This window comes from Anarhichas minor, unplaced genomic scaffold (assembly GCF_050575085.1).
Source record: "Anarhichas minor isolate MPS153535 unplaced genomic scaffold, ASM5057508v1 ptg000043l, whole genome shotgun sequence".
Lineage (NCBI taxonomy): Eukaryota > Metazoa > Chordata > Actinopteri > Perciformes > Anarhichadidae > Anarhichas > Anarhichas minor.
The window spans coordinates 7,351,665-7,373,691 of NW_027466489.1; the positions used below are offsets into that span (position 1 = coordinate 7,351,665).

At 40.6% G+C, this 22,027-nt stretch overlaps 1 protein-coding gene across 2 annotated transcripts in view; it reads right to left on the reverse strand.

The window, feature by feature from the left end:
* ppp1r16b (protein phosphatase 1, regulatory subunit 16B) overlaps positions 1-19,285 on the reverse strand; it is a 54,696-nt gene extending 35,411 nt beyond the window's left edge. For both annotated transcript variants that reach the window (XM_076110661.1, XM_076110660.1), the window contains exons 1-2: positions 19,140-19,285; positions 17,521-17,940 (exon numbers count right to left, since the gene is read on the reverse strand). In XM_076110661.1, coding sequence (XP_075966776.1) covers positions 17,521-17,785 — 265 coding nt within the window. In that variant the 5' untranslated portion in view covers positions 17,786-17,940; positions 19,140-19,285. The remainder of the gene's footprint in view (positions 1-17,520; positions 17,941-19,139) is intronic.
* Between the last annotated feature and the right edge of the window lie 2,742 nt (positions 19,286-22,027).

Below are 22,027 nucleotides of genomic sequence, written 5' to 3' on the forward strand. Positions count from 1 at the left end.
TAGACTTTCTCATTTTCATATTGACAAATGAATGAATTTTCAGCGGCGATGTAGTTACTTCAAAGTAAAAGTCCTTTTTTCACGCACCGATTGTTATTTTTCATCCTGCATGTCTCATTAGCAGCACATAGACTCCGACTTAATGACCAACGGCACTTGAAAATGTGCGATTTCTTTGCTTTTATCTCACCCCGTGGCATATGAGTTTTTATGATAAAAGGAAAAGGGATCTTAGAGAATATATCATACAAACCCTGACAGGGAAGTGCCAGGGATAAAATGTTGTGGTACGTCACACAGACAGATACACTGGTGCAGAGAGATGCAGAGAAAAAGAGGGGAGCAAGTAAAATAGAGTTGGAGCTCCATGAATGTGATTCCTATCCGCCTGTAGCACCACCCAATGCAAACGCACACAAAAACACCGAAATCTTTAAAACGCAATCCATTACATCGACGGGGTCACCATGGGGATTATCTATACCGCCACAAAGAGCCAGTAACAACGCTGCAGAAATCTCAAGCACGTCTTCCTGGGCAGCTCCCACGAATTCCCATCGAGGGAGGAGATGGATCTGGACGAGATGCTTCCCAAAAGATAAAAGATACATCAACAAACAACGGCGCACGAAGAGAGACCCACCCTTCCTTCCTGTTATCTTACTGGGCCTCCACAATACTGTGAGTGTGTGTGTGTGTGTGTGCGTGTGTGTCGGAGATGGAAACAAATCTCAAGTGAATGAACTTTGACTATACAGGAGGTATTTAGGTCATAAGTTTCCTGAACTCTGATCATTGATAAGAAGCTTTCACAAACAGCCAGGTTCATGAATATCATGAATACTAATATATTGTACATTTTTATAGTTGTCTATGTCGGCTCTTTATAAGAATGTAAATCCTCTTTACTGCACTGCACATCTCAAAGAAGCTAAAGCAGGTATTTTGCAGTTTGGATGCTGATTTCCAGGTGAAACCAGAAACGATCTTCAAGGTCACTTTAAGGTTTTTATAGTCACTGTTTCTGATTTAATTTACTCGCAAACTCCGCCCTTTTTTTCAATAGAGTTTCAAAGTGAGAGGAGCCACTTGTTCCACGAGTATTTTCCCTCACTCAGAGTTTCCATTTCATCATGTTTTCAGTGATATCTTCAATGTAACTGATCATAGAAACAGACGACTCTCCCGGATAATGTAACAACCCTTTTTTAAATTATTTCATCTTTTTTTCTGGGAAATGATGCTATGGAGAAGAGACGAGTCGGAGGCTCTAAACAGAGCTGCTGCATATTCAAAACAAAACGCTTTGTCATTGCAATTGTAAGATGCAGATTGTATTATCATTTACCTTATGAATGTTATTTTCACCTGCAAGTAACAGAATTTTAGGCTCCTCGATTGGATTTTTCTTAACAACAAGGGCGATGAAAACTGGAGTTAACCTGGAGTAGCTTTACTCGACACTTACTGAACATTCATTGCAAAAGGGACGAGTCACAATAATAAAAAATCAATATCCTGATGTTACACAATGATTGCCTTGTGATCAGGATCCTGGTGTCCTTGGACCAATAATCCCCACTGCATCTAACGTGGATCTGAAGCGTACAAACCAAGGTGAGAGCTGCACGGTACATCATCTGTGGTCATGGGACCATATCAAACAATCTTATTTGTTTAACACTCAATATTTGTTCATCTGTCTGTAATGTTGTACTTATGTTTATTGACAATGAAGAGTCATAATCTGAGAACTTCAGAGGTTCAATTTGAAATAATTGTCCTTTTAAAAGCCCGGTGTGTGCCGTCAGCCATCACGCCTGCTTAAAAACATTTCTCATAAATCATATCAGCTCACAACGTGAAATTGAGTCGCTTGTACAAGTACTATAACCTTCCGTCTGCAGCTACGCAGATGAGCATCTCTCAGAGTTCATTTCAGGATGCATTTTCATGAGCCTACTTATTCCTGTCCAGGAAATCCCTGGCAGATAATTGATGTGGGAGCCTCACATGGCGGCCTATCGCAAGCACGCATGTTGAGGCATTTATAACGGTGCGTAACATCTGCAGGTGTCCCATCATTGTACAGCACAGTTAATGCAGAAGCATTGGTGTTCTTATTGTCAGGGTTTAGCTCAGGATGCTGACTCATACTGATCCCCCTGGAGGCTCATACCTCACAGCCAGTGATCACTGATAAGGGGGAACGGCCGGTGAAGTGAGCATCAAGTAAAGATTGTAATATAAGAGGGCCTGTGTGAGATCAGACGCAGAAGAGGAGAATTGATGTTATTTCCAGAGCATCTCTCTTTGCTGTATTGAAGAGACAAATATTTGTTGCGCAGCAGAAAGAGCCGCCACAGAATCCCTTAAATCTCACAGGTTAGCTGATACCAATGAGAGAATGGTTGATGTAATGTATACCTAGAATGTCACTGTGGTTTATAATCCATCTGAAACAGTGATATGCTGGTGAGAAGTCAGATTCTAATGCACTGCAGGCAACACAGGTTACTTTAAAACATTTCAAAATGGGTCCAAGTAACTACAGAGATAAGGGTGGTACACCTCAAGCTGCTCCCAGTGAGTTTATTGGATTAAAAGTTGAACCGAAATTTGAATTTGCCTCACTTTATTGAAGATCTTTCATTTTTCAAAAGAGGATAAGGCTATTTTTGGATGCATTTTTGGCATAAATTGACAAAACAAAGACGCACTGTTTCAATCAGTCAATATATTTTTGGTATGATATCAGTCAGTTTATCAGAGGTCATTCTAGTTGGACTTAAAAGGGCAACAACTGTGGATATTAACCTGCACTGTAACTATAATTACTATTTTTGAAGTAACCCTTAACCTGTATAAAAAATTTGCAACCATTTTTCGTTACGTTATATATTTTTTGCCTCGAAGTGAGGAGAAAAGAAGCTTTTCACCGAAATGCAATACTAGCAGAAAAATATTCTAAGATGCTAACCACGATCACATGATTATACTGAATGTACAGTTCTGAATAAGATCTGAAAACAATGACAAGGAGTTATAAGTTGGCTTTAATTTGATGAATTGTATGTACAGTAGTTACATTAGGTTGATGAGTTACAGCGTGATTACACTGATTAAATTGGGCTCTTTTTCAGTATTTAGACACATGAACGATCTAGAGGCCACTCTGCTCTTTGTTCTTTCTCACTCAGCTCGCAATACTGAGGTAATTGATCAAAGAATTGCTCGTGTTCATTCCTGTCGTCATGCCACGACCCCGTGTCATTAGTTTTTCCCGATTTCACTACAAATGGGAAACGGATGATTTAGCACACATATTCATCAGTGCGCATCAGTTCCCACAAATTAGACACTGTAATCTTAGAACAGTCAAATGGCCCAAAACATATCAAACAGTGCAGCGGTTCACAGAAAGTGACATAATTACGTTGCAAGGAGAGGAAGCCTTCCTTGCTTTCCTGTCGGCTGAGCAGAAAGTAGGCCACTTGGCACCGCCATAAGTAGAAGCTAAATGACATTGTTTTAGTAGGACGTTAGGAGAGAAGATCGTTGACATATTTAGCATTCCACTGTGTGTTATAATTATCCTCCACATGATGAGCTATTAAGGGACTTTAATTGTATGTTACACTGCTTTAACAGATGTAGTTAGACGGCACAGCGCCAAAGAGCAATTTAAAGACACAACGCGCTGTGTATTGGGATGCAGCAGGTTTTCTCCGGGTCACCGTGAGCAAATTAACGCTGAAATAGAATAAACACAACATGCTCCGATGAGCTCAGCTCTCCATTTGGAGAGATGATGGGGAAGTCGCTCTAAAAAGACAGAGCGATTTAAAGCACTTTTAATAATGTAATGAACAGACAAATCCTTCAGGTGACATTGTGGACACACTGACAAATCCCGGATGTCGTCTTGTGGTTTCTCAAACATTAGCCGCCACTTTGAAGAAATATGAAGAAACAAGGCTCCCAACGTCAGATTAACTCCAGGTTCATAAATCTCATCTCAAATATTGGAGATTTTTCACAGTTTATTTCCATATCACACTGCCAGCCCTGTCTGGGTTCCTTTCAAGCTTTGAGGCAGAGCTGTTAATGTATATTCACACTAATTAAGCCAAAGATCACAAGCATTCACAAATAGCCTTTTTTAATAAACTTTACAAAATAAGCTCATTCCCCATCTTGCAAGAACAATTTTGTATTCTTATCTTGACTTTCTCTTATTTTGTTAGTGCAGTGGTCTTTTACGTGTGTGCCACGTCAGATTCAGTAAACGCTCCTAACTTCAGATAACTGTGTAAATGAGTGTAAACATAACGAAAGCCATCTGTGCTCATATTAGTGTGAGAATAAGCACAATTAGCGCCTCAATAATACCATAGAAGGCTACGCATCCTGCCGCATATGTCCCGAAGAGTTCATTCACCGAATAATAAAAGGAAGATCTCTACATTTTCTGTGATTTTAGTCCTGCTTTCGGAGATCCATAAAGGAAAATGTATATTTCGTAACACAGTCAGCAGTGGAATTAAGGGACCTGTTAAAGCCAAGGGTTTGGAGAACATAACTAGTGCTGTTAATGCCGTGTCACCTGAGGGTCATACTGTCTCTGAAATACAGAAGAAATCTATATGAACATGGCTTTAGAAAAAAAAAAGCATCCCGCCACAGCAAGGCGACTGATGACTGCAACGGAGCGGGTCAAGAAGAAGTCCCCATCAGATGGAGATAGATGAAAGAGAACTTGCCATAATAGGTGATGTTGTACGTTGGATGTCTGGCATCACAACGGAGGACGTTCCCCATGACAGCGTTTTGCATAAACCTGCTAGCAGGTTAAATAGCAGCCCTGATATGAGGCGCTGAGGCCAGGAACTAATCCAGGCTTCATAATTAGTCATATCAGTGCAGAGTCACATCAGGTAGAGAAACAGATGGAGAAAGGCAAAACACATTAAAAAATACCCATTTCACCAAACATTTCAATTCATTATAGTCCACTCGGTCGCAATCTTCCAAACCTGAAGCCAAGCTGCCCTAAAATACCCCATTAGCTCTTATAATTGAGTTTCAACTGCTTGTCAAAGGTTTCATTTGATATCAAACAGGATTATTGAAATAGTTTCTACTCAATGTGTTAATCTAAATACAATTCAAAAGTCGTGTTCAAGTACATGTTTGTGATCCACAGGAGTAAAAAAAGAGAAAAAGAGTGGCGCATAATGTTCGGAGACAAGCATCGGTATTGTTTGTCTCAGTAATACTCTGGGTTAAGCAACAGTGCTCCATCCAATTAGTTCCAGTATGCGTAGAAAAAGGCATTAAGATAGCAGGCTTACACCGATTACAGTGAAAGAGAGGGGGGAATAAAACGTTAGACAGCCTGCCAGGGAGTAAGTGAGACAGAGGGAGGTGAATTTTAATGAGAAATAAAACATGAAGACCTGAGTCACACGTGGTTCTGGTCTTGCAGAGTGCTACTGTGAAATATGCATTAAAAAAAAATAAAATAAAAAAAAAAAGAGTAAAAAAGGTATTTTGTGGAGACAGGGAGTCGTGTGACATCTGATTAACGGACTCGTCTGTTGGGGCTGAAGACTACACGTTTGAAAAGGAATAACACTTTGTGTGGAGCTAAAGAGCAGCGAGCTCACTGGACCTCTGTAGCCCGCTCCTCTGCTCCGCTTCAGGTTAGCACCTTGAGGCTACGTTAGCCGCAACTAGCATAACACACCCAAATATCGTCCTGAACAGTCTGCGGTAAAATTGCATTGTGGGTAATGGCTAAAGGTTTTGACAAGTGAGTAGAATGCATGGAATAAAAAAAAAAAAAAAAAAATATATATATATATATATATATATATATATATATATACACTGCTGGTTTAAACTGTCATTGAGAGTCCTGTTATAAAAGTGCAATGCTACATAAATACTCTTTTAAAGCCATTTTTCAGATGTAGTTCCTTTAATGACCACTAGATGCTGGTCAGAAAACCCTCGGACTGAAGTAAATTCAGAAACGTTTCTCTTAAAAAAAACAAAAATCAATCAATTCCCAAGAGCTCATTTTACTTCTTCTAAAGTGTCTTGGCAGCAATTTAGAAAATGGTTCCATTGAGGGTGCCCGAGGCTTGTAAAGGTAGAGTTATACATTTGACTGACCCCTCAGGCAGCTGCAGCAGTTGCCATTTGTTCATCCCCGCTCAGCTGCACTCCACTGCCCCCATTTGGATTTTATATCTCCAGTATTATCTGGCAAAGATGGCAGATAGTTGGGTCGAGATTATTATTGGTATTTCATCAAATCTGAATCTAGCATTTAATCTGCTTTCTGACCCCGGAGTTTAAATCCCTTATCACATATATCTAGTAAGTAACAAAAGTAACACATGTTTGCACTTTCTCCAATGTCTCAATCAGACAATGTACTTGTTCATTCAATACCATATTTGTCAAATCGCTTTAGCTCCAGGGCAGTTTCTTCAGGTTAGTCAAAACATTGTAAAATGTTCTCTCACTCTTCATTAAATTCATCCTCTCAGTCCACAGGTGTTCCTCACATGCAAATAAAAAGGTCACTCGCTGTGGCTCTCAGGTTTAACATCATCAATCTTACTGTTGTTAATGAAACACGCTGCCCTGGTTCGGTGAGGTCTAATCCTCGTTGGTTAATCCATAATCCTATCGTGGGATTTACTCTACGGTGGGGGGCTTTTCATTCCCGATGAGTCGGGGAGGTGGGTGGGTGGGTATAGTTGGAGAGGCACTGGAAGATGTGAGGTGGTTTAGAAAGAGTGGGGGAGCAGCGAGGTGCTGACGAGGCAATCGGGGGATTGGCAGCAGTGGATAAAGTCCCACCGCCACTTTAACAACTTCTGCCAAAGTACCAGCAGGTGGGCTTCAAACAAACACGTAGTGGAGCGGTTTCCCTGTCTGCATATTTAAGTGAGCCAATTAATGCTTATAACTATCTCACTTACATTCAATTCATTGTAAAATGTAATTTAGTAACAAAAAGAAAAGTTTTAGAAAAGCATTCACATTTTTCCCCAGTTCATGCAGTCCTGTTGATGGAGTTATCTGCTCCATTGTCGGCAGTTTACGCCTCATATATAATGTCAAATAAACGTCTATTTTTTTCAGCTTCTTTCAGTCATCTTCATTAAAAACATTCATTCAACAGCAACCAGCCATTTGGGCGTTACCTTTCACCACATCCACAACACAGCAACAAGTCTTCCAGAATAAGTGACAGAAATATTACGTTCACAAGCATTTTATGATCCGACGGCCACATTAACAGGACGACATCGTAAACAAGTTAATCTGTTTCAGTTAAGGTTCGGTGTTTCTGTTTAGGGAAACATTGTAGTTTGGGTTGAAATGACTACATTGTCATGGTTACAGTGATTCGTCACTTGCTGCCGCTCGTCTCGAGAGGACCGTCTCTGTAACACCTGTTATTACCATTGATAGTCTTAATAGCAATAATAATTCAGCTTATAGGCACCTTAGAGCCTACTATTGGTTTTAGCACTATTTCACAAAAGGCAGTTATTTCCAAAAAGTAGAAAATTATCCAAACTCCATCCAACGTATCCAACATATGACTCTTCACCTTGGCTGAAATAAAGAAACCTCTACATCCGTTAACTGGTCAATGTTTAGTGTATCTACCCCGGTTAGTCAAGCATTATCTGAAATCTTAATATTAAGCTCTTTCTTTCCCATTTTTCTCTTAAGTGTAAAAGAGAAAAATGGGAAAGAAAGAGCTTAATATTAAGATTACACACATCTTTCCTAATACCCGTTGACTATGATTTAGATCACACTATTCACTTCCACCCGTGACAGATTTACTTGAGGGCGAGTTCGCCCAGCAGCCACATCCACTATCTCCCACAAACTATCCCGTGCAGCAGCAGCAGCAATGATGATGCGTAATTTCTGCCTTTGCAGCCGAGCAGCTCTGGGCCTCGGCTGCCTGGACCAGCTTCAGTTACCATGGAAATAAGAGTTAACTTGAGAGTCAGGGCTCTCTTAGGATATTTAATTGATGTGAAGAAGGGGAGGAGAGGGAGGAGGCTTCAGCGAGCTCGTTGGCAGACTACCGCTTAGTGCAGCACAGTTCGCTAAAGACCACAGTGAATAATAACAAAAACAATAATCCGGCTTTAAGTGAGCAATCTGAAAAAAAAAAAAAAAAAAAAAAAATAAAAAAAGACACGAAGAGAAGAAAATGAGGGCTTTACTGAAACTAGAGAACACAATGACGCAGAGATAGTCAGTGAAGTGCTGGCGTTCAATAAATGACCCTTTGTTGTGACAGTAACACGGCCAAGAAACATGTTCAATTATGAAGCAAAGTAAGCCACAATCCTGATAACTCCACGGCCCAACGCACTCTGCTCCGTCCACTGACGACAGCAACACAGTATCACAAACAGTTACACTCCACACATTGTTCATAGTTCCACTTTGGTATTTTTACTTTTTTTTTTTTTATCCCAAATGATGCGACATGACCAGGGTGAGTCAGTCCCGGCTGCCCGGGCTGAGGCACGTGAACCTGCGTGGTAGTGGGGAGGAGACTGCAGCGCCTTTGTGTGCCAGGCAGGGCAGATACACCCATAGGCCGAGAGTAGAGAAAAGGAGTTTTGTTGACCTGAAGGGTGCCTGAAAACTGCCCTAATCACAAAGACAAGATAAAAAAGACACAAGAATATCAATACGAACAGCAGCAATCATGAGAAAAACACATTTTCTACCATCCACTGATGTCAGGAGAGTAACAGTACCCGTCCTAATCACAGAAGCATTCGATAGATACTGCTCACACAAGGACACCTTTTATCTGTGGCTCTGAACCTCGTCGTTGTCACGGCCACTTCGCGGCATGAAGTACCGAATCCCACTTAAGTAATCAACTGCTTGGAAATGTCAAATCAATGGTGATCGTACAAGAGGAAAAATGTGAAGAGGCGGTGGTGAAGGAACCTTGATTTAGCCGTAAGTGAAGCAGCTTAATTTTGTCACCAGGAAAGACGCAGAGGTGGTAAAAAATGGTTGCACTCATCCTCAGTCTTATGAATAAAACATCCAGAAAGAGCCATGTGGCGTTATACAAGGTCAGCAGATTAAACGCAGTAAATGCAGAATTTTTGCTTGATAAATTTAATTGAGATTTAAGCACAGCACACTGTTTGAAAGCAACTGTGTTATAATATCAAACTTTATTACTCACAGCCTTTGGTCAGTGATCATATGCATGTATCCAGAGGGTGGTATAATCTCGAGCTGCAACTAAATATTGTTTCCATTATGGATTAATCTGCATTGTATGTTTGCAAATTAATCAAGTAATTATTCAGGTTATAAAATATCAGAAAACAGGAAGCCAATATGACATATGATATGCAGTTTACTATCGTCAAAAATAATAATAAATAAATCAGAAAACATTCATTCAGGAAGCTGGAGCCAATAAATCGTTGGTATTTTTGCTCAAGTAATGACTTAAATGATGAATCAATTATCAGAATTGCTGTTAATCATTGTTTCCATCGACTAACTGAATAATCAACTAATTGTTTCAGCTCCAGTTAAATTTTACATTCACGCAACGACAGAAATACACAAAAAGTTCTTAAATGTTTAACATCAAAAAAGTGCACCATAAAAAGAGAGATGATAGACTACGGTGGCCCTGATGGCTCAACATGATGCAACTTAAGAAAACATACAAAAAGACGAAAAAGAAAAAAAATACAAATTTGAAAAAATACATTTTCAATGGAATTAGTTGGTTAACAGGAGTTTCATGGGGAAACTAAACGACCGCCAAATGTTGTGTCCCCGGAAAATGATCTTGTATTGCAACTCATTTCCGTTGCGTTCTGTGCGACCTGCAGCGTGTCTGAGGTTGTGCTGTCTGCATTTCTGTGGTTGCGTTTTCTCCCCTTGCAGCATTTTTCTTCTGAACGCTGAGCATGTGTCGTCTTAAACCGCAGTGCATTTGGCTCACAGAGACACTTTAATAAAACGGGGCCATACTTCTTCATTTTTAGAGATCTATACACACACCCCCTCTGTGTCCTAACACACTGCTCACCCTTGTTGTGATCTGAGTTACGACGCATGATGCAAGAGAGAGACGGGACAGCTTACACTACGGTTGTCAAAGGTAGTGAGTTGTCAAAGGCATGCGAGTAAACAACCTCCTGTTACGGATCGCTAGTTATTGCTGTGCAACAGCATCTCTTGCTTGAAATCCTGTATAAATCAGTGGCTTTTAAAAAGACCTCGGGCACAACTGAGGTTGATCACATCTCTGCGCGTCTAGACAGTTTAAAAATAGGTCAAGGCTCGGTCACAAAACTGAACAAACAACTCTCAGAACATATTTAAAGCCTCGTTATCAATAATCAGTACATAGGAAAGAAGAACGAAGGGAAAGAAGAAAAGGACAAGGAGACATAGTTCACAGTAGGTTCTGCATGCAAGGAGGCTCTGATCACTCGTCACATAACTTTATATCAGATCAAATGTGTGACAGAATCTGATGACATTTAAAAGAATTGGCTCATAACAAGCTTCAGGCGGCTTTTATTAGCTGCTAAGCGAAAACTGTGAAAACTGTTTGAAGTTTACCAATTCTCGTTGCAATCCAACACAGAAGGCAGTAACACTGATATTGATGCAGAGCAACCTACATTATTGACGAACTGCACCGTTTGATTTTAATATTATGACCTTTGCTCAGCTCATCGCAGCAGACGCTCGTTTGTTTAAGGTGCTGGTTTGTGAATGGGGTGTATTTTCTTGTTACATTAAATTACAATAATTAGTTTTTTGTCCAAAGAGACTTTTATTGAGTGCTTTCAACCAAACAATTGTAAATTCATCCCTCCATATCAGAAGCTTTTTGAAAAGAAATGAGACGTCATGGGGTGTCAACATGTATAGTGGAGCCAGAACAGACAAGAATAGAGACATTTAATTGACTACAATACATCATTTTTTTGTCCATTAAATGTTATAACTAAGTTTTTTTAGTTTCCACACCCAGCTAATGAAACATTATATAACAAGACAACGAGTCTACAGCCTGATTGCAGCTCTGTGAGGCTGTACCGTGCTGCTTTGAGCTAAATGCTAACATCCTCACAATGACAGTGCTAACATGTTGAGGTCAGGCAGGTGTAATGTTTGCCATGTTCAACAGCTTAGTTTAGCGTGTTAGCATGTTTACATTCGCTAATTAGCACAAAACACAAATCGCAATTATAATTCTATAATGTAATGTACATTATTCTGAAACCACCCATTCTGCATGATGAGTACTTCTACTTTTGGTACATTAAGTATATTTTGATGCTAATACTTTAGTACTTTTACTTAAGGAAACATATGAATGCATGATTTGTACTTGTGAAAGATTATTTCTACACGGTGGTTTTGCTACTTTTACTACAAAATGTAAGTACTTCCATTAAAGACTGTATAGTAGGTGTGACAGTATGTTCCTGAAGTCCAACCACCTTCAAACATTAAGAAAAGAGGTCAGAGGTCACTGACACAAAGGTCCTAATGACTGTGTGCCTTTCAATCTCATCATTCCTGATCAAACTCCATGAGGAGAGTTGGTTAAATCTCCCCTCCAGCATTTGAAATCAAGAGCAAAGGTTAACCAACAAACGGAATCGTCATGCGTTTCCTCCTACAGATAAAAAGCCGGGGTCACAATCGACTGAGTAGTGTGAACAAAAGATAGAGGGAGAGAGAGACAGCAGACATCATCCTTAAGGTCAGTGTGTTATTCTGACAACCAGTTGCATCCGATGTGATGTAATTTTGTTTGCCGCACTCGTCGTCTGTTCACTCTGCTCTTGTGTGTCTTTTTAATGCCACTCTGTAGCTGCCATATGCCTGGGAGCAGCTAAGCCTATCTACATTAGGCCTCTAAGGAGAAGGCCTTACCACTCCAATAAGACAGCAGAAGAAACTAAAGCTCCTCTGAGACCTAATTTGCACACAAATAACTAGAAAGAGGGGGTAAAAAAAAGCAAGAAGATAAAACCATTTGCGAATTCTCCTTCCAATGAGGCGAAACTTGCTGCTGGAGATATTTTTCTAGAGTTATTCCTCTTCTGTATTTATATGGTGATGACATGGAAGAAGAAAAAAAGGTGGTGAACCAAAAGTAAGCCACAAGGCTAAAAATGGAAAATTTAAAGTGTGGCTTGTCAGACATGGAGTTATAAGTCATGATTTTAAGTGTGGAATAACTGGTAATTAGCGAGCTGGGTGTTGCCACGTGAGGTGGTGAACAAATTGAGTCCAGGGCTGTAAAACACACTGAGCTGTAAAACACAGACCGAGTTCAGGGGGAGCTAAAACACATCATCACATCGTCACAACAGACTTCTAGTAAAATACTTAAGATCTCAACCAAAAATCCTTTCAGTGAAGACGAGAGTCGCAGGTCTGTGGAACACTCACTGTTTCAGGTGACTGAAGTTAAACAAATACATATTTTTTATTTTACACTTTTGACTATACATTTTAGATCATTTAGGTTGAACTCACAATAAACACAAATAGTATGCTTATAAGAAATGTCAGCTAACAGCAGCAAAAGAATGTCAAAAGGGAAAAGTAAGACAAGAGGTATCAAAAATGAATGATTCAGCCTCTTCACAGGTGTCTGTTTATTATCTTCTGCCTGTGGATGCTTGATTTGCGTCATCCCTCGGATTGGTTGTTAATCTTTTATGTATATTATAAGATGTTCCTGCTGTAACTTGTTAAATTAAACGCCTGATGAAGGATGTTGCACCAAAACATCAAATACCAAAATGAAGTTTTGACAGCGTGCTGCAGTTTTGCTATTTTTTTTTAACTCAAAATGAGAAGAGTAGCACACAAGTTTACAAATAGATTTCCCTGAATAGGATCATTAAATAATAAGCGGTGTGAAGCTGTTGAGGCACCAGTATCCTCAATCAGAACCGCTTCTCAGACGATCGATCCGGAGCAGCTTCGGTGTCTTGCTCAAGGACACTTTGAAAAGCAGTTAGGATTTCTGAACCATTGTTTTCATCCATGTTACTTTCACCCACTTACAGTCAGATCAGGGTCACCAAATGTTCACATTAACTTCACCTGACGGTGTTGCCTTAATCAGTTATACTGAGCAGCTGGATACTAAGTTGCTAATTGTCATGAATGCGAGCTTGGCTGTTCGTCATGGTTCTTTCATGTGTTGCACATGTTACATTTGTAGAATTCAACTTTTTTTTAGCACAACACAGTTTTTTCCAGAGAGTCTTGACTCCTTCAGTGACATCTGAGTTGTTTGATAGTTGTCAGATAGCACACCTGTGTTAAGAGGAACTGTCAGGTCAGTCCGCACTGTGTGTGTGTGTGTGTGTGTGTGTGTGTGTAATGACTGTCCTTTCTGACCCTGATGGCTGCTCCTCTGCAGGATAGCTACTGTCTGGAGAGAAGACAATCTATCAGTCTCAATAGTCAGAGAGAGCTGCACAGAGGGACACGGAGGTGCTCCACAATAATTCACAGCCATCAACCCTCATCCCAGTGAGGGGGCAGAGGGTTCAGGACGGCGGCAGCCGGAGGGCAGAGAAATGGACACAGAATCGGGATGCAACACTTTCCATCCAATCCTCTCTCCTCTCTACTGTTTCCTCCATTGTTTTCTCCTCAGATCAAAAGCAGACCAGCACACATACAGACACACACACTGAAAAGTTGATCTAATATCCACACAAAGACTTCGTACGTTTTTTTTTTTTTTTCTTTCTCCCTCTCACAACCACAACACATCTTCAGCCCGAGTACACACATTGTGTCCTCTGGTCCTTTGCTATATCTGCATCTCCTCACGACCACAGCTTCCAGGGAAGAAGTTATAATGACAGAGACGTTGTAGTTCAGAGAGGAAACACAACACACGTTTAAAAATACACACGCAAACGAATACACACACTTCAACACAAGCATATAGATATACACGTCCACAAATCCCAGTTTTAATAACACTGTTGACGGTTCAGGATACAGTAGAGCATACAAAGTACAAAACAGTAAATAATCCATCCATAAAACATGCACGCCGATGAACACACACACACACACACACACACACATTTCTCAGTGTTTGCTCGCACACATGGCCTCCGGTCAACACACAGATGCTCTGACTGCAACCACACAGTAGAGAGAGCAGCGAAAGAATCACAACAAACATCTCACTCGATCCAACCAATCTGGGATTAAGCAGGAGTCAGTCCAGCCAATCCGACGTCTCATCCTATTATGTCTGACTCAGCCTCAGGTCAAAGTCAATCTCAGCCTCTCTCTCTCTCTCTCTCTGTGTTGTTGTTTTTAGCTCTCCATATCAACCTTTCTCTTTCATGAAAAAGAGTTGATGGATGGCTCCTTTTATTTCTAAAACACATCTGTGAGCTTCCACTGCTCACAGTGGCTTTGCTAGTCGCTGTTCTTGCAAATTAGGGGTCTAAATAATTTGTGTAATTTACGAAAATCAATCTCAATGTGAATGTCAGCGCTGATGTTCTGCATTTCCAAGATGCTAAAACTCATTTCCATCATGATCCACATTCAATTTCCCTTTCTGCTTTTTGCATAACCTTCTTTGAAATGGCTGCACAAGAGAACAAACGACACTGTCACATAGTCTTTTTGTAGAGGAAGCCCAGAGCCTGGGAGCAGTGTGCATTGAGCAGCATGCAGTCACGATGCTTGATCGAGCATTGGACCAGAGGGAATGAGAGTGGAGATTATCGGGCTCCTGAGCTAGCCAGCTGCCACTGGAGCTGTGTGGGCAACACTACAACCTGTCCCTTGCTTTTTATCTCTCCGCCTCTTTCATGGTCACCCTCATTAAGCAGCACTGTCGGCAAATACTTCTTTGCCCGGGCACTGTCAGCGGTACAGAGAACTGACGAGGCTTCTGCAAGCCAGTTATCGCCGATGCTCAAAGCAAAGAAATCTGCTCTCAAAGTGTCCAATGCTGCACACTGACTGGTGTGTTTACTCGGATGTGTGAGAAAAAAATCACATCAAATGTGAACACAGTCGTGCTAAAAAACAACTCATTTATTTACATCGCTGGGCTTCACAGATACAGGGTCAATGACTGACGCCATCTTTAGAGCTGTGTGAGTCATAATAGACTGAAATTATGTTTTGTACATATTGAAATATAATGATTTATGATATCTTAAAATACAGGTACTTAAAAACTAGACAGAGTCTAAAATCATGCTAATGATAATGCTAACATGTAGCAGGTATAAAGTTTAGCATGTTGACCATCTTCTTTGAGCATGTTAGCAGACTAAGATTCTGTAATTAGCACAACATCGTGAGTTCTGGGGAAATTGAAATGATGGTGCTAGAGGGAAAAGTCATTTATTACAATTCATTCTGAGGGGGAAATGAATGTCAACGTTCATGACGATTCATCCAATAGTTGTTGTTGAAGTATTTCAGTCAGAAATACAGCCTCATTGTGGTGCTAGATGAAAAGACAAGAGGATCACCAAAGTCGTTAGGATTCATCCTCTGGGGAACATGAATGTCTGTACAAAATGTCATGGAAATGCATAAAGTGTATGTTGAGATATACGTCTGGACAAAATCCCTACAAGCATTCCGCTTGCGTGGCTGAAAATGTAAAATACTGTATCTGCTATAAATGCAAAGCAAGTTCACTTCACAATGTATAATTAATGCACATCTACAGCAACAGTCTCGTGTTATATCCATCTATTCATTATGTATTCAGCCTAATGTTTCAGTATGCAAAACCCTGCCCTCACACTAAAATGTAATCTCGAATATCGTTTGGCCGAGGCTACAGACCGGACAAACACCAGTCGAGGTACTCGCTTAAATCATGAAAACGATTTCAATTTTAGAAGTCGCCAAATATGGACACTAAAGAGCAAAATGGCCTTCAATAATTGTTCAAAGGCTTTTTGTTTCGCTCAAATAGCTTTTATGTAAAAACAGAAAAAAACAAAGAAAGAAAGAAAGTGCAGCCTGTTGCTTCCTGCGTCGGTCCTCTCAAAACTGGAAAAACGGCACACAAAAGGTCTGACTTTAAATACATATTATATATTTCTGATAGTTCTTGGAAGTATTGTTATACATATTTCCTGAAACTGACAGTAAATGAGTAGATATGTTCCTCGCCGCCTCGTGTGGTTTCTCAAACTAAAGAATCACATGAACACAGACAGCCACAACATCCTGGTTCAAAGTCTAATTGGCTCAGCAGACTTTCTGGGAACGAAACTCGGCTCAGCAGCGTACGACAAAAATCCCTTTTAATGCGTTTCCAAACCCTCTCACACTCACACACACACACACACACACACACACACACACACACACACACACACACACACACACCTCTCTCTGTGTCTAATGCAGCAGCAGCAGAATTAGCAACATAGAAAGAGCTTCTCCTCAAAAAAGGTGATATCCGTTTATCGCCTGCTGGTTTCATCAGATCTTTTTTTAGGTTACACATGATAAAATCCAACAGGCCATCAAGACAACACAAATCCCAAGACGTCCGCTCCAGCTGAAGCTTCTACGAGTTCACAGTCCATGTGGATATGTGTGCACGTATATATATACAGTACATGCATATATATATATGTATACGTGTGTATATGCATACGCCTGCTCTGTGAGAATTATTGTACATCAGCCTTGTGGCTTTTTCCATATCTGTAACGACAGCTTGCACAAGCAACAAATGTACAGTAGCACAGCCATGGGCTGTTTTGGTTATGATAAAAAAAAAAGAGTTCAATCTAATTTAAAGTTAAAGCAAAGTTAAATTAGATGTCGTATCGAAATGACAAGGAGCCTGTTATCATTCCTGCATCACTGGCTCAGTGTTAGCACTGCCACAGCATTTGTACTGGAGGAAAACAATTATTATCTCCAAATAGGGAGGCACCATCTGTAGACATTTTAATTAAAAAGACTGGCGTGAGTTTCATCTCAGTGTGACAACTCCATTATTTTACAATGAGAAAACAGTCTCCTAGCAGAACAAATTCAGCTCCAACGCAGTGACTTCCACTGGCAGTTTAAGTGGGCAGGCCCAGCTAATCGTTTTCCTGACCTTGGCATTCTGATATCCAGCTGAAGTAGTGAGGTGAGGCTGAAATTAGAGTAATTATTCAAATGTGGCGTCACTGAGCTTTGTGGCGGGTTTGACTCTTGAGCTTATAAACAGAAGCCCGGCACATATTTTCAGCGTGTTGCCTCGTTACAAAGAGAATAAATCTACAGCGGTTCAGATTGTGTGTGTGTGTCCATTGGTCACACGTTAAGAGCACCTGTGTAATTTATTATTTTCACTACACTGAGCACATTTCCCCATGAATCTCTATTTTCCAATTTGCACACATCATAAATCGTCTTCGCTGTCCCTACCTTCATCTGGATCGTTCCTGGCCGAGGCCTCCAGGAGCGCCACGCTGGCGGCGAACGACACGTGCCTCTTGGACTCTTGCTGGAGGTTGTTGGCATTGCGTCCCTTCTTGTCAGCCTTCCGCTTCTTGTTTTGCATCTCCTTCTCGTACACGGCCCATCTCTTCAGCTGCTGGGTGCGCCGCTTCTGGGCAGTCCGCAGCCTCTCCAGACTGGGCACTTTGTCCAGCTGCTGCAGCTCCTGGATCAGCTCCAGATGGTTGGCCATGGCGCCGGGGCGGAGGGACGGCAGCAGGGGATGTTATGGGTGGAGGGGTGAAGTTTGGGGGAGAAAGTGTGATTCTAGCGAGGGCTGCACCTTCGGCCGTGGTCTCCTCCCATCATCATCATCATCATCGTCGTCCCTAAGCACTAGTAAACGTCCTGAGTGAGGAGAGAGAGAGAGAGACACACTGTTCATAAATATCTCAGAGAGAAACATTTACTACCTGGTACTGTAATAAATACATAAGCAAATAAAATGTGGACGTAGTTTGATGCGCCTTTCCACTTCCAGTAAATCCTTTGAAAGATACACCGACAATCAAAAGTGAGTATTGGTCTGATGCACCACCGCAAAGTGCACAGAGATGCATTTTGCATCTCCTAGTTAAAGAGACGCGAGTACCACGCAACCAAGCACTGAATAACGGTTTGCTCGTCACATGTTTCCACTCTCTGTCAAGTGTAAATGAAATCAGATTTATGTTCTACCGAACACTCTTTGGTTCACATCGAGGTGAAACAAAAATGAAAGCAATGTCATTCTCATAATCGCTTCATTTCCTTCCATTCACTAGCATGACACACACTCCATGCAGATGATGCCTTTAAGGGTTCAGGAAAGGGGACAACTGTACCTCTATGAAAAAAGGAGGCCAATTCTTCCATTTATAGCTAAACGACAGATATGAAATATGAATGAAATGATTAGCATGGGTTGCAGTCTCAATTTTCCATTTGCTTCGTGAGCCGTTGTAGACATCTGTACCAGCCGCCATCAAGGTCAACCACTTCCTGGAAGTTACAAGTAGACGGCAGTCTGATGAGATACTGACAACAAGAAGAAGACAAAAGAAAAACTACTCGGGCAGTGAGCTAAAGCGGGGATTCACTCTGATGTAGCCTTGCTACACATAACATGAACACATGAACTCGCTCTGGTTTTCCTCTCTGACCACTGAACGTTATGCTGCCAGTGAAACAACAACAAAAACAGCTGACTGTGTATTTTTATCTGCCAAGAAAGCAGCACACTGTATGTATACATATCTTTACAAATGATCGTATAGATTTGGAAAAACTAACCTTTAACAACATAACGGGTCAAAAGCAGAAACATGCAGATTTAAAATAAACCTTAATGTAGTTAAATAGAGTAAACACAGACTAAATGCAGGTAGAACATCTTCAGGGAGTCTATTCAGACCACTTCCTTTAAACAAAACTCTTAACAATGTACGGCCGTTATAAACCCTCTCCTGATAAAAGTCCAGCCCACACAAATACACACATAAATGACACTTTATATGGTTTACGTAACTTTAAAAACAAAATATACGTGTGTTATGTATCAAACTTACTATTTCACCGACGCTGATAAATATTTCCTCATGTCTGCAGCCGTTCACTCATGAAACCAGCGGCATCGTCTGATAAAATGCCCCACAATGCAATGTGCTACTACATCAGCCTGCCACCGACCTTATGCTACATTTCCTCTGCACAACTGGTACCTAACTGCTAAAAACATGGACAGGAAACACGCAGTATAATCACTTCCTACAGCATCCTACAGTGTGTGTGTGTGTGTGTGTGTGTGTGTGTAGATAAGTAAACAGAAGTTAAATGACTCAAAAAAAGACATCCAAACCCAAATGAAAGTCGGAACTAAACCTTGGCCACTCTTTGAGACCTTTACATGCATTAAACGGCACAAAGTTACTCTCCTGACTTTCCTCTCTCACAGAATTTGACAAGTGGAGATCGAGACTATGAGAGCTTGTGTGAAAAGTGGAAATGTCTTTTACACAGCAAACTGGTTTAAGGCAAAATTATTCGTTAAGACTGGGTCCCGATCCAAAGGTCAACCACAAGAGGATGAGCACAAATCACTGTGGAGGAATTTAAAACTAAAAGCTGTCAGCGATTGTTTCAAAGAAGACATGCGGTGGATGCAGTAGTGTCGAGTGTTCAGTCTCTAGATTGATTTGTCTATTAAAATAAAAGATAAAAGATTTTCTGGTGTGAAAAGCAAATGTGCGGCAGTAGAAGCTGGAAAGAAGTCGGTTTAGTGTTGGTGGTAGTCTGCAATGTGGGTGAATTTCACTTCTAAGCCGGACCATTTAAGATCTTTCTAAAATCTGGTCAATATACAGATATTCATCATTTTGTCCATTTTAAAAATGTCTATCATCAACATAGCTTGCTCTACATTTGAGGTCAACATTCACAACATACATTTCTGTTATCTGTTCTATTTCTTTGTATTGGAGATCATTGTGTTCATCAGATCACCTCATGGATGGAGTTATTTGGAATCTAGGTATTTGTCAACATGATTCAATAATCTAAATAAAGGATTGTTTTCATCACAATGAGTGGAAGTAAGTGTAAATCACAGTGTATCAACACACTTTGGAAAAAAGAGAATTGCAGAAAGAGAAGATAATATCTAATTTATAAAAACCTAAAATTCAAATAAAAATAAGTTTATTACTTATTCACACAAAGGCTGTAAATAAGAAACAACAACCACAATGCAGTTACACAACTACACGACAAAAAACATTTCACCATCAACATCATATGCTGGATTGTGACGAGCGTTCAAAGTAAACAATACAGCGTTTTAAAGAAGCAACAAATGTATCAATATGTACAGTATGGTCATCAATCCCATGGTTATAATAAGAATAAAAACAACAACTATTCTTCTAAAATGTCTTGAATGTAAATATATTGTGAAAGCACTGCTACAGCCATAAATACTGAGGTAGTTTGTTCCGTCATCTGCTGCTGACACAATGTTCCTGATGGAGGCACATCTGCTCAAGTAAAGACATGAAGCAGACTCCTCTTCAGCGTGAGCCAGTGCTCAAGCAGGAGGCGCACCATGCTGGGTGAAGAGGATGAGGAAAATAAAAATAAAAGGTCATGAGCAGCTTTTTAATCTTCGGAGTTTCAAACAAACTGCAACCCTAATTGTTTTGCTCATATTATACTTCACTGTGTATATATATATATATATATATATAAAACATTCGCTTAGCTGTGAAGTTTTCATTGCCTTGTTTTATATGTGAAATTAAGGTTCCCTCAGCTGAACTGCAGCCAAAAGAAGTGAGCCGCCCTTCTCCGGTTTATCGGAGCCGAGTTCAGAGAAGGAGCTGATGAAATAATAAATGCTCCACACGATCGGACACACACACACACATTCACACAGCGCGCTGGCTGCCAAGGCACAACACAAAAAACAAAGACGGTCGTGGAAAAAACACGCTTTTGATCGTCGTGAAAGGACGCCTCAAACAAAGAGCGCTCTACATCTGTGTCTGTGTAGGTGTCGATGTTGCAATGATGCACTCCGAGGTGTCTTTTATAAATCGTGCCTTCTTTTGTATACTAAGATACATCAGAGTGTATTTTCACCTAAATACAAATATATGTTGCACAGCAGACCTCGAGGAAAAAGTCAGTTAATAAATAAGAGTGAAGTTCATTTATTCATAACAGCATTAATCCAAATATGACGTAATATTTCCACTGGGATGAAGTTTTAAAGTACATCACAAAAGGAGCCGCAGACAGTGAAGCTGATCCAACGAGCAACTGGTCCAAGAACAACTGCGCTTTAATTCACAACATGCAGAGTTTTACAAGTTAAAAGTTTCCTCTGATGCACAGTGAAGCTTCCGGACACAGCGTACCCCCCCTGTCCCTGTCTCTCTCTCTCCCCCTCCCCTCTCTCTCTGAGATGCGAGTGCAAAGTGAATTAACTTCAGACAGGATGTGTGACAAACAAGGAACGTCCAGTGTTTTCTTTAGCCGTCTTTGATGGTCAATGGCATTAGTGCCGGGAATATGAAACCCAGGAGCTACTGTTGATCAAATCAGGGGAATCAGAGCAGCGGTAATGATATTACTCATAAACACACACACACACACACACACACACACGCATACGTGCACACATGGACGTATATAGCTAGAGACAGAAAAAGCAGCGAGTGACGAAAACAGACCCAGACAAACTAATAACTTCTGCATTAATCGGCGACTGACAGCACTAATTGGTGGCTGTATGTAAAGCACTTTGAATGTCCTTGTTGTGAAAGGCTGTTACTTGCACAGAGCTCTCACTGCACTGGCTTCATGTAAAGGTATCATACAGCACACAATGAGCAAAGGGAATTATCACACGTCAGTATCGGTTTGATTTACTCACCGAAATATCACTCTAACAGTGTCC